Below are 17,486 nucleotides of genomic sequence, written 5' to 3'. Positions count from 1 at the left end.
TATTTCTGGAACAGCAGATATAACAAAGATAAGGCCACTGCACCTGAAGAGATCACTATGATTCTGATTTTCAGGAACTTCCTGGAAGGCTCAGCTTTAAACTGGCTTATCCCAGATCGGTCTTTGAGAAGCATTCCCCTCCCTTCAGTCAGGCAAAGATGTCTTCACTTTCAGGAAGTGGACACTGATCATTGTGAAGTTCCGGCTTCACTTTACACACACACACACAAACACACACTCACACACACACATACTTTTATGCCAATAGGCCTTATGTCATTACAGTCTCAAAGTGTTTCCAGGATGGACTGTACATGTTGAGGTACTCGAAATCCCTCAAAAAATGAACACATACAGGACAGTGGGGAAATGAGTATTCTGAGTTTCATATTTCATATTTTCAAGTCTTCAATCAACTCGACCCTCTCAATTTGACTCCCTTTTAATATAGAAAAACACAATTAGGTAAATCAACAGCGCAACCAAGCAGCAACAGGTGGTGTGGTTGAAACAAAAGGATAGTAAAGAGGTGAGATGACACTAAAAGAGATTAAAGACATAACAAATCCACAATAAAGTATTAGCTCACTCCTCTTAACACCCCATCACCACCCTGACACACTGCCACACATAATACCGTCCATGTATACTGCTGGATGTTTACTGAGGTTACTCAAGTTTAGCACTTTGGCCAAGGGCACAGCAGCAGTGCCCTGACCTGGATTCAATCACACCCTTCTGGTCGTAAATGTTCCCAAAAATAATCAGGCACGCTGTCACCCAGCATGTCTCATCTTGACAAAGACACAACAGGAAGACATCACACACAGCTGCAATGCTAGACCTCTGGCTTAACAGCTGGTCTCATATGGGGGTTCATATTCCCTTGTGTTCCGCGGTGGATTCTGACCCTCTGGCTTTGAGTTCATCGTTGACACTTTCCGCCTGAAGCCTTTTTGAAGGTCTTTAAATGAAGTTACACTATAGCTGCAGCTGAAAAAAGAGCTGCCTAGACAAACACTACACTACAATTTCAGAAGTCAATATGCCAATTATTCAGTGAAGTCAGACCATGCAGTAAGTACCTGTGTACAGCTAAGCACGGTGTATACAATGTGAAGTGAAGTCAGATCAGTTAGTACCTGTATACAGGTGAATACAGTCTGTACAATATGATGTCAGACCAGTAAGTACCTGTGTACAGGTGAGCACAGTCTGTGGATTATGAAGTGGGAAGGGGTAAATGAGGAGGGGGTTTAGGGTCGGTGCTGCTTGGTCCTGTGATACTACTCAATGAAGACAAGAGAAAGTCTGATCAAACTGCTGCTGGGTCCCCTGCAAACACAGGCAATGGCAGAAAGAATAAATCTACTGTCATAAATACTAAATCATCTCAGTATACAGTAAGACTGTAAGTCTTATTACAGTAAGTGGGTGAATGAAATGTGGTCCGGATGGTGCCGTACATCTATTCAGTTACTTTAAGCTGGTAAGGATGAGGAAGTAGACCAGGGAGAACTAGATACTATCCCACAGAACAAGTTTTACAACCTTTTTCCGAGAGGGACAATATTAATAGAGTAGTTATGATTGCACGTCTTCACACAAAGTGAGTGATTTATCATGAGGAGTTGTGTTACAAACAACATCGTAGTTATGAGACATGGATAGTCATTACTTCAACATCTAAGCAATTACGCAGACCTCAAACCATCCATACAAGCATTTCCTCATGGTTTGTGTCATTCACAATTGAAAATCAAGGGGAAAATGCCCAACATGAACCATGACAGAGTGTGTGTGTGTGTGTGTGCCGTTCTGTAGAATGATAATAAAGAAACTTGTTTGTCTCACTGGGTTTCTAATTGAAATGGAACACAAGGAAGGCACTTCCTTAGAGCCATGAGGCCAGTGATGTCTGTGAAGTCATTTAAAAAAAAAGAGTCTTCCCACATTACATGATTATCATTTAGCAGATGCTCTTATCCAGAGTGACTTAAATAGGTTACAGTTTTTACATGTTATCCATTTGTACAGCTGGGTATTTACTAAGGCAATTCTGGGTTAAGTCTCTTGCCCAAGGGTTACAGCAGCAGCAGTGCTCCCAGGGGGACACTGAACCAGCAACCCTTTGGTTACAAGCCCTGCTCCTTACCTCTACTCCACACTGCCACCCCCATTAGGTCAATGTCTACTAGAGTTTCAACTCTGGAAAACTGTCCAGCTTCTATTATTCATTCTATTGGATATACAATGCCTGTTTATCTCACAGACTCCACTGATGGAGCCTTACATTAATCATGTTCCAGGTCCCAATCCACCCTCTGTACATGTGCACACAGTGGGACAGAACTGGAGCAGAAGTCAATGGCATGTACCTGGGTATGGTGAAACAATTCATATGAAGTCTTTATGAAACTAAACTGTGTAAGTGTAGTTTAGTTTTTTAAAGTATGTAGAACACCCAGCCACCAGGTGTGTATAAAAACAAGGAAAAAGAAGAAGGAAGTAGTTTTGTATTTTTGCAAACCGTATGAGTCTCTGGGAAAGCCATCCATAACTGGGCAGATTACATTCCGGCCTTAAACCTGAAACAGTTTTCACTGTGACACAGCAGGAAGAGTCAGAGGAATGAGCACTGAGAATCAGCCCAGAGACTGAGTACCGGTGAGTTCTGTTTATATAATATTAATTTAGGTTAGAACAGTAAGTACCTGTGCATAGTTGTGTACAGTCTATATAATATGAAGTCATGTCAGACCAGCAAGTACCTATGTACAGGTAAGTATAATCTGTATAATATGAGGTGAAGCCAGACCAGTTAGTGCCTGTCTACAGCTGAGTACAGTCTGTATAATATGAAGTGAAATCAAGCCAGAAAGTACTTTTGTTAAGGTGAGTACAGTCTGTATAATACAGAGTGAAATCTGATCAGTAATTACCTGTGTACATTCTGTAGAATACAAAGTGAAGTTAGACCAGTAAGTACCTGTGTACAAGAGAGCAGAGTCTTCATAATTTTAAGTGTACAGGCTGTATAATATGAAGGTAAATGAGGTTTAGTCTAGCACAAGACAGGCAATAACAGATACTGAACATATTGAACCAGCTATGATGACCAAGACCATATAGAGGAATGACTGTAAGGAATATGTCAGAAAAAGCAGGTGAGAGGTTCAGAGTCATGATTCATAATTGTTTCAGTTGTATCTTTACATTGCCAAAATGTCATAGAACTTCTGACAAAAAAAGAAAAAAGCAGAGGAATTTTAGAATTATCAGATAGATGTTTTAAAGCTGAGATCTGTGAAGCTCTCAGTCTGTGCTGAAGCACATGACAGACATATTGAAATCCCAAACACGTTCTTTCCACGGTTTTCCTCCATTTACATTTAGAGATTTGGAATCACTCAAAAATGTAGCAATCAGTAGAGCTTCTCTTTAATGCTTTGCTTGGTGTTCATATTCTAACAAAGAGAAGATTGTAAGTCTCAGATCTAATGAATAGTAGCTAGTTAGCTAATTACATAGCCAGGCAGATAGATGGGTGCACTACATTATTGGCATTTAGCAGATGTTCTTATCCAGAGCGATTTACATCAGTTACAGGTTTTTTACAATGATACCCCTTTATACAGCTGGGTATTTACTGAGGCAATTGTGGGTTAAGTACCTTGCCCAAGGGTACAGCGGCAGTGTCCCCATGAGGAATCGAACCAACAACCTTTCGGTCCTGCTCCTTAACTGCTATGCTACTCTGATAGACACACAAACATACACAAAACAGTATGACAACTCAAAACAAATAATAATAATAATAATAATAATAAAAACGCAGAAGAATAGAGAAACCCTGGAATACAAGACTAAAAAGATAGTACAGTATACAATGACAGAGGAACCATAAAGGAATTTAACCATAGGAATAGCTACTTAGAGTAACTACCAGTCATCGCATGGATGTTACTTGTATCACCATTCGAACATTGAACATTTTTCCTGTAGAAAGGCCTGTATCACTGGACTATCTGTTCAAGTCCTATTCACCCCATCAATGTCACAGAATTACTGTAACAGAAAATATAATTGCTTCAACAAAATCAGACAGTGTACGAACAAGTAATATATCTGTGATCAGTGGATACTGCAGGCCTGAGTGCACTCAGCAGTGCACTTGCGGTTGTGTAAAAGCTCTCTTAATAGGAGCCAAAATGACCTGTGATTGCGAGTGTTTTGTTATTTCACTTTTTTATTGTTACTGTGTAACAAAGAGTATTGAAAACATTTAACACTTTAATGCAGCATCCTATATGATATCCACGGGTCATTTCATAACCATATTCACATGGAGGTTGAATTGGTCACAGCATGTTCAACGTGTTTTAAATTGCTTCTGTTACACAAAAAGGTCCCTAAATGAATGCCAGAGATATGTAAGCACTGAAGAACATTCAGAGACAGCGTTTTCAGCTTCAACACCCCTGATTCCCCTGCTATCATGCTCACATGGCAATGCTCACATATCACGATCCAGTGCATGTTACATCTACGGTTAATAATCCTCGATTCCCCAGTCAATTTGTGCGCCACTCACGATCCTGTTCAAACTGATGCCGCACTAGGCTTTGCACGTCGGCTATGTAGAGTAATGTGATCATCTGCTGGCAGAGAGGGCACAAAACAACAGGAGTTCCACAGCTGTACAAACAGTTACACGATCAGCAGGAAATGCCTGACCTTTAAAACTGGGCAGGCTTGGTGAAAATATCATATCGTCCGCAATGGGCTAAAGCCACATTTCTCATTCAAGCTCCCACTTAGCATGTGTCCAACCAACGTCTGTGTTGTGTGTTTACAGGTCTGTTGATCTGGATCTGAGGTCTGTTCTGTAATCTTCTGGTGTGACATGGTCAAGACTCCTGAGGAGGGGGGCGTGGCCTCTGAAATAAGTCTCTCTGGGGAGTGTAAGGAGGGGGGCGTGGCCCCCGAAATAAGTCTCTCTGGGGAGTGTAAGGAGGGGGGCGTGGCCCCGAAATAAGTCTCTCTGGGGAGTGTGAGGAGGGGGGCGTGGCCCTGAAATAAGTCTCTCTGGGGAGTGTGAGGAGGGGGGCGTGGCCCCTGAAATGAGTCTCTCTGTGGAGAGTGAGGAGGGGGGTGAGGCCCCTGAAATAAGTCTCTCTGTGGAGAGTGAGGAGGGGGGTGTGGCATCTGAAATGAGTCTCTCTGGGGAGTGTAAGGAGGGGGGCGTAGCCCCTGAAACGGGTCTTTCTGGGAAGTATAAGACCCATGATGGAGTCATGAACCCTGAGAGTAAGAGGTGAGAGGAGCTCTGTGTGTGTGTGTGTGTGAGAGAGAGAGAGAGAGAGAGAATATGATAAATAATAAACACATTGCTCTACTTGTAGCTCAAATCCTATTTGTCATTTTAAACACATTTAGATTAGAAGGTCAGTCTGTTGACAGAGTCCAGCTGCAGAGAGCAGGCTCACCTGTACCCACCTGTCTGTCTGTGAAGAGTGACGAGTCAATGGAACTTCCACTACATCTCAAAGCAGGACCTTTTCCTATTCTTCTAAGGTGAGATCTACAGTTTATTATGCAGATTTAATAAAACAGCACATTGATTAGCACATTCTTTCAAGAGTAATTATAAATGCTATTCTTCTTCATCCTCCCCTTTTCATATAGATTTCTTTATGTCATACTGTTAACTTTGTCTGTTGTGATGAGTACCTAAGCCTGCTAACACACACACACACACACACACACACACACACACACACACACACTCACATAATCTGAAACTTAACACAGTACTTTGTCACATCACACCACAGTAAATGTTATCTTAACTGAGACATTACTGTATACCTGAAATCCAGTTGTGCATAAGGGTGAACAGCAGGGCCTGTCTGTTTTGTGTTTTGTTCACAGAGACCAGGTGAAGAGATCAGACTCACATGTACCATCGATTATGAGTGATTCATCAATGGATCCTCCATATCACTTCAAAGAAAGAACCTTTCCTATTGGTCAGAGGTCAGATCCAGTATATATTATGGAAAATTAATTCAAACACTATTCCTCTTCTGTTCTTCTTCATCATTCTCACCACACAGATAGAGCCAAAATGAAGGATGTTAAATACATCTGACACGCATGATACATACACAGAATCGTCTGGAAAGAAGCTGCGGGTCTCCCTTAGTTCTGCATGGAAATAAGAATGGCTTGCTTTCCCTAGTGACATGAATTATATTCTCTGCATGTGTGTGTATGGTTAACGCATATCTCAAACTCTCAACCTTATTATTTTCCCCTTGTTTGTCAAATTTTCTCAGTTTTAAGGTGAGATTAAAGGTGTATCTGCTTTTCACAGGATTGAGATGGAGAGGGCAGACTCACCTGTACCCAGCTGTGTGTCTATGAAGAGTGAGCGGTCAATGGATCATCCACTCAAATTTGGGGGAGACACAAACACTGATCAGAGGTGAGGTCATCATGTTAAAATGAAATATGCCAAAGATATTCTCATCTGTCGGGAGTTTTTATACTTTCCTACAAAGTAAACTACTCTTCTGAGATCATGTGGTGTCTAAATTATAATTTTGACATCCAACCCAGTATAAATAGTGATTTTTATAGTAAAACTGACTATACAGGGTGAAAGATGAAAATATTTTTTTCAGTCCAAGCTTGTAAAAATCCAGTCGATTATGAGTTTATTTTTGACTTGATATCACATATTGTTAAAAGCACCAGTCTGACAGATTCGCGCAGTGTCAGAATGTCCTGTTGTTTACTTGAAGGTAATTAACCTTCCAAGTAATATAACTTGTATTTCACTACAGTACGACTATGTAACTGCCATTATTTGTTTTAAAGGCACAGTATAGGAATTTCATGTAGTTGGGAGAAAACAGAAGCTATAATATGCAATCTTCGCTAGCAGCTGTTTCTCTATGACAAATAACTGATAAGCTCAATACTCAATACTTACTTTTAATTTAGTCATTTAATTTTATAAAATGTAAAATTTATTTTTTAAAAAAAAGTATGATTACAGGTATTGTAATCATATTGTAAGGTACCCTCTTTAGAGGGTCATTATTTTTTCTTCATTTTAAGTTTGTTGATTTTTTTACTGACGAAAACACAGACAGATAATCAACTAAAACCACCCTTTACTGATCTCTTTACTGATCTCCATGAGTTTGCTTGGAGTGCACCCATGTGCTGGCCCAGGAGAAAATACAGAGGGGTGCAATTGCAGTCCATGGGGGAGGACACAAAAAGTCATAAGTACTGTGTTGACATAGGGATATAAGGACACAACTGGGGGTGCACTGAGGTCCGTCTGGGGGTGCAATGCGCCCCTAAGCACCCCCATAGCACTGGGCCTGCCCATGTGCAGTTCCCAGTACCACCATTCAGCCCTGTCATGCAGTACAGCCAGGGAGTCTGTTCACCCAAAGTGCAGGAGATGTGCAAATGCTGACTGTACTGAACAGTCACTAGCGAGCGCTGCCTCCCCACTGTCATGTTTCCTTACACGTTTTCCTTTATCAGTCACCTTACACATGTCTTCCTTCACTTTTTAGTCATGCACAGGGTTGAACACTAATGTTTTCTGTTTTACTCACAGAGTTCAGCTGGAGATATCAGAGACAGTGATGCCCAGCGGTCAGTCTGGCCAGAGCCACCAGATGAATTTGTCATCCATATTCAAGGTGGGGTCTCTTGTGATGTGCCTCATTTATCATATATCATGTGTAATAAATGTGCTTAATAATTACCCTTTCTTTACAGTTGAGCCCATGTCTACACTGCACATGTTTGACCTTTCACAGTTGACCCCTCACCCTGGCTACATTTCATATCAGGCTTTTAACATAAATAGAGGGAAGTGGTCTTATCTGGTGATCCGATTTCCCTGGTGTAACTCCCTTCATCTGAATAAGCTTTAACCCCTCAAAAAATATCAATTTACCTTTTTCACTTTTATTTTAGTTGCTTGAAGAAATGCTTATCCAGCTGGTGCAGAACAAGCTGAAAAAGCTCCAGGGTGATCTGAGTCAAGATTACCCAGAATGCTTTGAGAGTCAGCTGGAGGATCCTAATGTCCTGGATGAAGTCTACAAGATGCTGGAGAGCTGTGTCAGAGAGGGGGCAGGGAAGGTCATAGTGCACATCCTGAGGAACATGAACCACAAGGATGCTTCTGACACACTGGAGAGAAGTAAGTTTCATTGTGTACTGGCATCCAATGTTTGGCAAGTTATTAACTGAACGTGCACCTTTATTTGGAACGTCTACATTTAATCTGCAATACATTCTTTGTGAACAAATTGTGCTGTTGGAGGTGTGCTTGTCCTGATGTAAAGATACTTAATATTTGTAAAAATAGAGGTATATTAATATTTCAGTATATTAATATTGCCTCTGCTTCATTTAAACTTATTGAGTCCATCAGTTAGCAACTTGATCAAATTACAATCACAGACAGAGTTTTTTTTTTCAGTAAACTATTCCATACTGTAATTGTTTCCATTTGCTAATGATCTTTTCCGGTATTTTTTTTCCAAATGAGCAAATCCCATACAATGTACCTGTTATATTTTTCACATTTCACATTCCAAAAAAAAAAACATTCACATTTTTCACACAGTATTCACATCACAAAGTGTCTTGCAGTGGGGGTGACTGATAAATTTGTGTGACCAATAATTTTTCCATAGTTGTTTAGGCTCCTTGACTGTGACCAATGATTGATGAACCTAATATACATACATGGTTTTGGTCAAGCATAAAAATGGCCATTTTGATTTCTCATAAGTTTTGTTTCTGTTTAGACATGAATTGGGTCAGTTAGTTGAAAATGCCTTTAAAGGGCCAACTGAGTTTAACCCTTTATCAGCCAATTGCGTGAGTGTTAACAAAAATATTTTTCCATTTTCTTATTCATTCTTTTAAGGGAACCTTCTGGGCACATACCAAAATCAGCTCAAATGCAGTCTGAAAAAGAAGTTTGAATGTGTATTTGAAGGCATCGCAAATCAAGGACACACTTCAGATCTTAAAAAAATTTACACAGACCTCCATATAACACAAGGGGGGCATGGAGATGTTAATAGTGAACGCAAGGTGGAACAGACTGAAGAAACATTGAAGAAACCAATTACCCAAGTGACCCAAATTGAATGCAATGACATCTTTAAAGCATTACCTGGACAAGACAAACAAGTCAGAACTGTGCTGACAAAAGGGATTGCTGGCATTGGAAAAACTGTTTCTGTGCAAAAGTTCATCCTTGACTGGGCAGAAGGAAAAGCCAATCAGGATGTTGATTTCATGTTTCCTCTACCTTTCCGAGAGCTGAATTTGATCAGGACAAAACAGTACAGTTTGATACAAGTGCTTCACCACTTCTTCCCAGACATCAAAGAGTTTGGATCCCTTACAAGTGGTTGTTACAAAGTTGTGCTCATCTTTGATGGTCTGGATGAGTGTCGACTTCCCTTAGATTTCCAGAACAATGAGATATGGTCTGATGTGACAGAACCAACATCAGTGGACATGCTTCTGACAAACCTCATTAAGGGGAATCTGCTTCCCTCTGCTCTTCTCTGGATCACCACCCAACCAGCAGCAGCCAATCAGATCCCTCCTGAGTGTGTCCACCAGGTGACAGAGGTACGAGGGTTTAATGATCCACAGAAGGAGGAGTACTTCAGCAAGAGGTTCAGTGATCAGAACCTGGCCAGCAGAATTATCACACACATAAAGTCATCAAGGAGCCTCTACATCATGTGTCACATACCAGTCTTCTGTTGGCTTGCAGCCACCGTGCTCGAACAAAACATTAGCGAGTCAGACAGTGGAGAAATCCCTAAGACTCTGACTCAAATGTACACATACTTCCTGCTTATTCAGATTAAGATGAAGAATCAGAAGTATCTCACTGAGCAAGAGAGAGAAAAAGATAAGTTGTCAGACTCAGACAAAGATGTTGTTCTGAAACTGGGAAAGCTGGCTTTCCACAACCTGGAAGAGGGCAAACTCATCTTCAGTGAGGAAGACCTGAGACAAGTTGATATTGATGTCAGTGAGGCTTCACTGTTCTCTGGAGTGTGCACAAAAATCTTCAAAGAGGAGTTTGGGCTGTATCAGAGTAAAGTGTATAGCTTTGTGCATCTGAGTGTTCAGGATTATCTTGCTGCTCTGTATGTGTTTCTCTCATGTGGAACACACAACAAAAATGCAATGGACAAAGATAAATTCTGTTCACCAAAAAGTCAAAAGTTATTCAGAGAAATGTCTTTAACTGAATTGCACAAATGTGCTGTGAAACAAGCTTTACAATCTGAGAATGGACACTTGGACCTTTTCCTCCGCTTTCTTCTTGGCCTCTCACTGGAATCCAATCAGTCTCTCTTGCAAGGGCTACTGATGCAGCCAAGAAAATGCTCAAAGAACATTAAGAAAACAGTCCATTACATCAAAAAGAAGATCAGGAAGAGTGTCTCCCCAGAGAGGACCATCAATCTGTTCCACTGTCTGAATGAACTGAATGACCATTCTCTGGTGGAGGAAATCCAAAGTTACCTGAGCTCAGGAAGTCTTTCAAGAGAAGACCTCTCACCTGCACAGTGGTCAGCTCTAGCCTTTGTTTTGCTGACATCAAAAGAGGAGCTGGATGTGTTTGACTTGAAGAAATATGTCAGATCAGATGAAGCTCTTCTGAGGCTGCTGCCAGTGGTCAAGGCCTCTCAAACAGCTCTGTAAGTCACAAAGCTCTGACTACAGGAATGATAAAGAAAATAAACTGCTAACTAAACTATTATATGAACTAATCCTTAATTAAAACAGCAGCTGTCAAAATTAAGCATCAATCTATATAAAGATAAATATTGACTAAGTATGAAAATCACTGACTTTGCATAGGAGTAACTTGCATAGTTTTGACCAAATTTATATATTTGCAGAACTGTCTGATATAATATGACTTCCTTTCCAGGCTGGACAGCTGTAACCTCAGTAATGAATGCTGTGAAGCACTGGCCTCAGCTATCAGCTCAAACTCCTCCAGTCTGAGAGAGCTGGACCTGAGTGACAATGACCTGCAGGATTCAGGAGTGAAGCTGCTCTCTACTGGACTGGAGAATCCACACTGTAAACTGGAGACCCTGAGGTCAGTTCTTCAGGGCTTGACATATGCTATATGTTGATATCCCATACTTAGGTTTGCCTAACGGGTGAAAGAACAGTAGTGTATGAACTGCTATATTTATATTTATATTTATATACCCAATACAAGGTTTGATCTTACAGGCCACCATACCTTTCGACCCATACATAGACCTGCCTTGCTCGTATGAGGGGTACATGTTGACATAATGATACAAGATAGAATGTTCAAGGTACCAAAGTAACTATCCAATAATCAAGTTTCAGTATAAACATTGCTCATGTTTTTAATCATTCAGCATTAATTACTTTCCACAAATGAAGGACCCTTGCTTTCCTACATTTCATTTAACTTTTAAGGCAGCATTGCTTTATTTCCCATGTTTGGTTTTTATTATATTTTTATTAACTGATTAATGCCTAACCTTTATTTTTTTCAATGTAGTACAATGAGATAAGTAAAACATTGTTTAAGAGATACTTTGCTCAGTGACAAAGTGCAAACATGGGTAAACCAGCCATACAATGACTACTGGCTTGGAGTGAAATTAGCACATCCATCTACAAATCTGAGCTTTCACTTTTTTTCTCAGAAAAGTTCAAATTAATGTCTAATTCAGACTGATGAAGGTTTTGCATAAAAGTAAATAATTAAAATAAAATCTCTGCAGTTTCTGTGTAGTTCTAAAACTCCAAAAGTGTAAAAACTTTCACCGAGACACACCAAATGGGTTTGCATCAGTTCTGACGGGAGAGTCAATCCCAGCTCCTGTACATTGTGTGGGTGCAATGTGTGGAATTATCTGATGTGACATGATTTCCTTTCCAGGCTGAACAGGTGTAACCTCAGTGAAAAATGCTCTGAAGAGCTGGCCACAGCTATCAGCTCAAGCTCCTCCAGTCTGAGAGAGCTGGACCTGAGTGACAATGACCTACAGGATTCAGGAGTGATTCTGCTCTCTGCTGGACTGGGGAATCCACACTGTAAACTGGAGACACTGAGGTCTGTTTATCAGAGGCTTGACATATGGTATACATTGATACCTTTGTAGCTTTGCCGAATAGCTGACCAGCACTGTATGACCAGTTATATTTATTGAGTAGTTTTGCAATAATTGTGAATGATATTCTATGACATAAATTAATAAAATGAGTTTCATGAAGACCAAAGAATACAGTTTTATGATGAATTATGAATACTTTTGTCACCTGTGTCAGTGGCTGAGAGTGGATATACACCACTGCTCTGTGTATAATTGTAAAATAAGAAAGTGATGGAATACCCAGTGCAAGAATTAATCTTACAGGCTACCACACTTTCAGACCTACTGGAATATCCTCCATGCTATGTTAATTTTCTACCGATATGTAGGCCCCCTAAATATATTGGAATTATCTGATATGACACAATTCATTTTTAGGCTGAACAGGTGTAACCTCAGTAAGAAATGCTGTGAAATACTGGCCTCAGCTGTCAGCTCCTCCAGTCTGAGAGAGCTGGACCTGAGTGACAATGACCTGCAGGATTCAGGAGTGGAGCTGCTCTGTGTTGGACTGGGGAAACCACAGTGTAAACTGGAGACACTGAGGTCAGTTATTAGATTATGCTGATAAAGAATTATATTACATTGATCTGTGTTGACCTTGGGGTTAAATTCTGACACATCAGTATGTTCTAGTTTTGATGATCATGATGCCCCAAACTACTTTGGTTTACACATCTAGCCGAACCAATCTTTAAACTCATTGGTCGATTGTTGCTCTGTTCCTTTTTCCTACAGTAACAGTACTGAGTACATGAGTCAACACAGCAGTTTAAACAGATATTAATGACTTAATTATGGAAGTCTTAGTTATTAATTCTAGAAATGTTTTCTGATATTTACCTGAGCAATAACACTGTAGGGAGGCTGCATTTAATATCAAACATTATTGTCGACTCACATATCTACGTATCGAAGATTTACAACCCATTTTTTTAAAAAAGAAATGCCAAATATCAAAATCTCACACCCCATGGGTCTAGCTGCTGGGTCTGCCCCAGCAGTCTGTGGTTGCCCAAGTAGGACAGGAGAGATGGACAGGCATGAAAAGAGATGTCTGACAGACTCATGGCCCTGTGTAGGATAGGAATTAAACTTTTTTTTTTTTGAGTGTTTTGCTGCAGTGTTCATTAGGTAACTGGAGAACATGTCTTCCCTGACAATGCCTTCCCTTTTTGGGGCCAAGATACTGCATTGCCATGGTGGCAGTTGGAGAACAGGGCTACACTAATGGTTGCCAGTCTAGATATTTTACTTGTAAACTGTTCACAACAACAGAGACTTCACCAGAGACTGCACTTCTCATTGTCTGCTGTAGTAGCAACACTAGAAATTGTCTTTGGAGACCACAGTAATATTTATAACAAGAATAATTTCAAATTACCAGTTATCTCGTAAAAAATATATTTCCAGAAAACCAATTACACTCATAGATAACAACGTCCTTTCATGCATCGCAATCTTTCCAAAGTGCTGAACCCCAAAGTGGCCAGAAAATGTCAGAGTAATAAATTATTATTCTGAGCAAAAGGTGCTTGTCTCAGTTGGGTAATGAGGTAGTGTCACATTAAACAGTTTTGTGTCATACTACAGCTAGTATTTAGTATCAGTCAATTACAAAAAAGAAAAATACTGAATATTCAGGCATTTGTTGTCTTACTTTTAAAAAATATATATATATATATTTTAGACATGTTCATGTCATCTAAGAAATACTACTAGTTAGTCAGCTTTAAAACTATTTGGGGATTTTAATTATCTACATAACTGGACAGACTAGTGAAATACAATCCAGGATGAAATCTATCTTGCCTATGTGTCTAGAGCTGGGAGAGTGAAGAGCTTTTCTCCTTCAATCCACAGACTGTCAGGATGTCAAATCACAGAGAGAGGCTGTGGTTATCTGGCCTCAGTTCTGCATTCAAACCCCTCACACCTGAGAGAGCTGGATCTGAGCTACAATCACCCAGGAGACTCAGGAGTGAGAGCGCTCTCTGCTGGACTGGATGATCCCAACTGTAAGCTGGAAAAACTGAGGTGAATAATTAGTTTTAAAACAAAATCAAATCTAATTACAAATCTAATCCAGTCATGGTTGTTGTTTGATTGTTACCAAATGCTTTTCAATCCAGCCCAAGGGCTTTAGTTTTAATGAATGTCTTTAAACTAGAACAAAGCTCTGGGATATCTCCTTCTGTGAGGTGGACATTAACATAAACTAAAATGATAAACACCAAACTCACAGATGAAATTATCAGGTAAGATGGACAATAACATCAGATATGTCACTGTTAGAACAGTGTGTGACACTCTCCATTCGCTCATGTCACGTGGCTGCCATTTTGAATATTTTATGCGCAAAAACGAGGCTGAGGTTGTAGGAACAAGGAAGATTGTCGGAAAGTTGCAGTGAGTGAATCGAGTGATTGACAAGCCATGGCTTACTGCTGTGTGCCAGGCTGCCATTCTTACCAAAGATGCAATCCAGAGCTGTCTTTTTATCGTTTCCCAAAAGACAAGGACACCTGTCAGCAGTGGATTGTCAAAATCAGGCGTGATGTTGGACCATATTTACAAAGTAATGCAACGAGATAAGCTAGCGTTAACTTTCAGTGTTGGCTAATGTGTGGGGTCGATAGATGCCGAAGCACCATCGAGTGCAACAAAGTTAGTTATAACGTTAGCTAACGTGGAAAGTTACCTTTGCAAGTAAATTAATAAAATAAAGTGAACTATTTTACGTGTTAATACTGATAATACATCTCTCATCTCAGATTACGGACAACACAAGAGTGTGCTCCAAACACTTTACTGATGACTGTAGAGTCAGGTCGCTCACCGGTTTAAAGAAACTTAAGAGTGGGAGTGTGCCGACTGTGTTTTCATGGTGTCACCTGAAAAAAAAAAAACCTGTTAACGATAACCTTGTCACAAACACATTAAAACACAATGTTATGTTACATAAAACATAGGCCTACATCATATTTCGTGTCTTCACTTTAGTGAGAAGTATATATTAGGCTACGACAGAAGTTAGCTCTTCACGCTATCAGTATTTTGATGTTTGCTAAGGTAGCGCACCGATTGTTTACTTACCTTCTATATCAGTGATGTAGCCCTCTATCCAGTTGCTGTAACCTTTCAGTAATACTGATCTTGGGATACGATCACCTTCTTCAGCCCACTTCTCAACATCAGTCATTGTGAATGATGGTAGAGACTCGTTGTCCAAGCCATCTTTACGTTGTTTACACTGAAACTGTACGGTTGCATTGCACTCCATGCAATGTAACAGAACGTGACGTCACAGCTAACGCCTCTGCCTCATTCTCGCTGCAGCGTGACATGAGCGAATTACATAAACTTCATTTATTAGACGCCTTTATTCAAAATGGCCAACATAGGGTACAATTTTATCCATTTATACAACTGGATCTTTACTGAGGCAACTGCAAGTTAAGCTGAGAACTGAACCAACAACCTCTTGGTTACAAGACCTGCTCCCTTACTGAAATGCCACACCGCTGCCACACACTACCGTGTTCCTTCTGAGTTTCCACACTGCACTTCGTAGATAGGCTGTGTGTCACTCAATCACTGTCTGTTCCTCTGGTTTTCCTGCAGTGTGGAGCATGGTGGTGAGTGCAGGATCAAACCAGGTCCGAGGAAATGTAAGTTTACTTGAATTCAATAATCATCAGTAAAAACTACTGTTAAGGAGAAGAGTGAAATTTAATACCATTCTGCAGTTCAGAAGGTTTTTACCCAACTTCCTCCTTGTCTGTAGATGCCTGTCAGCTGACACTGGACCCCAACACAGCCCACAGAAAGCTGGCACTCTCTAACAGGTGCAGGAAGCTGACACGAACAGGAAACGAGCGGCCTTATCCTTACCGGCAAGAGAGATTTGATCACTGGCCCCAAGTGCTGTGCAGAGAGGGTCTGTCTGGGCGCTGCTACTGGGAGGTTGAGTGGAGTGGGGCTTCAGTTCGTATAGGAGTGGCATGTAAAGGAGTCAGCAGGAAAGGATGGAAGAATAGCATGCTTGGGTGCAGTGAGAAGTCCTGGTGTTTGTACTCTACCCGCGACAGTTATGCTTTCTGGCACAACAAGAAGACAACTACCACACTTTTCTTCACCTCCCCCGCCCACAGAGTAGGAGTGTATCTGGACTGGGCGGCCGGCACTCTGTCCTTCTACAGCGTCTCCTCTGACACACTGACCCTCCTGCACACATTCCACACAAAATTCACTGAGCCCCTCTATCCTGGGTTTAATGTTGGGTTTGACTCCTCAGTGTTACTGCGCCAGCTGGAATAGACTCCTGTGTCCTGGAGGAATACCTGCCTCCCCAGTGTCCCTGATCCAGCTGGAATAGATTCCTGTGTCCTGGAGGAACACCTGCATGCTTTGGGACGTCACACCCCTGCTTAAGCTCAGCTGTGTGAGGAAATACAGATGAATGGAAAAAATGGCATCTGGGCACCTACTAGCAGCTAACCAGCTTGCTAGCTAAATGTTTGGACATTTTTTTCAAATCTTCAAATCTGAATATCCACCTGCATTATATTAAGTAATCTTAACCTGTCTTGTGTGTGTTCACCCATGTCTAGCTAATGAGCTAGTAATGACAACAAATGTCTGTCCAGCACATTTTCAGTGTTTTCTTTTAAAATGTCTATATGCAGGAGACTCAATTATTTGTATGGCATATGACAATATTGTATAAACACTCATCTTTCTGCCAAATGTGCCCTGGCTACATTCAGAATTAGGTAATCAACCATACCTGAAGCTAGAGGTCTTTACATGATCTGCGCCCAAACGGGTTTTGGGACTGAATGTTTCAATGGGTTGATTGAATCAAGGTTGAATCTGAAAAGCACAATGTGACAAGCACATACACCATATGGACAAAAGTATTTGGCCACACGTGATTTTCAGGGTTTGGGCTAGGCCCCTTATCTCCAGTGAAGGACAATCTTAATGCTTCAGCATACCAAGACATTTTGGACAATGCTATGCTTCCAGCTTTGTGGCAACAGTTTGGGGAGGCCCTTTTCTATTCCAACATGACTGTGCCCCAGTGCACAAAGCAAGGACTATAAAGACATGGTTTGTTGAGTTCGGTGTGGAAGAACGTGACTGGCCCGCACAGAGCCCTGATCTCAACCCCATTGAGCACCTTTGGGATGAACTGGAATGGAGATTGCGAGCCAGGCCTTCTCGTCCAACATCAGTGCCTGACCTCATAAA

General features: G+C 40.9%; 1 protein-coding gene across 1 annotated transcript; it reads left to right on the top strand.

Moving 5' to 3' along the window:
• Window positions 1–6,401: 6,401 nt before the first annotated feature.
• On the top strand, window positions 6,402–16,982 carry LOC118773256 (NACHT, LRR and PYD domains-containing protein 3-like). Its single transcript, XM_036522109.1, has 10 exons — window positions 6,402–6,490; window positions 7,646–7,730; window positions 8,011–8,268; window positions 9,004–10,781; window positions 11,018–11,191; window positions 12,017–12,190; window positions 12,609–12,776; window positions 14,094–14,267; window positions 15,855–15,901; window positions 16,018–16,982. The coding sequence occupies exons 1-10, from the start codon at window positions 6,426–6,428 to the stop codon at window positions 16,548–16,550; spliced, it is 3,456 nt and encodes a 1,151-aa protein (XP_036378002.1). The 5' UTR covers window positions 6,402–6,425; the 3' UTR covers window positions 16,551–16,982.
• The last annotated feature ends 504 nt before the right edge of the window (window positions 16,983–17,486 follow it).

This window comes from Megalops cyprinoides, chromosome 2 (assembly GCF_013368585.1).
Source record: "Megalops cyprinoides isolate fMegCyp1 chromosome 2, fMegCyp1.pri, whole genome shotgun sequence".
NCBI classification, from domain to species: Eukaryota; Metazoa; Chordata; class Actinopteri; order Elopiformes; family Megalopidae; genus Megalops; species Megalops cyprinoides.
The sequence above is the reverse complement of the archived record's forward strand: the minus strand, read 5'-3'. Positions and strand labels throughout refer to the sequence as shown.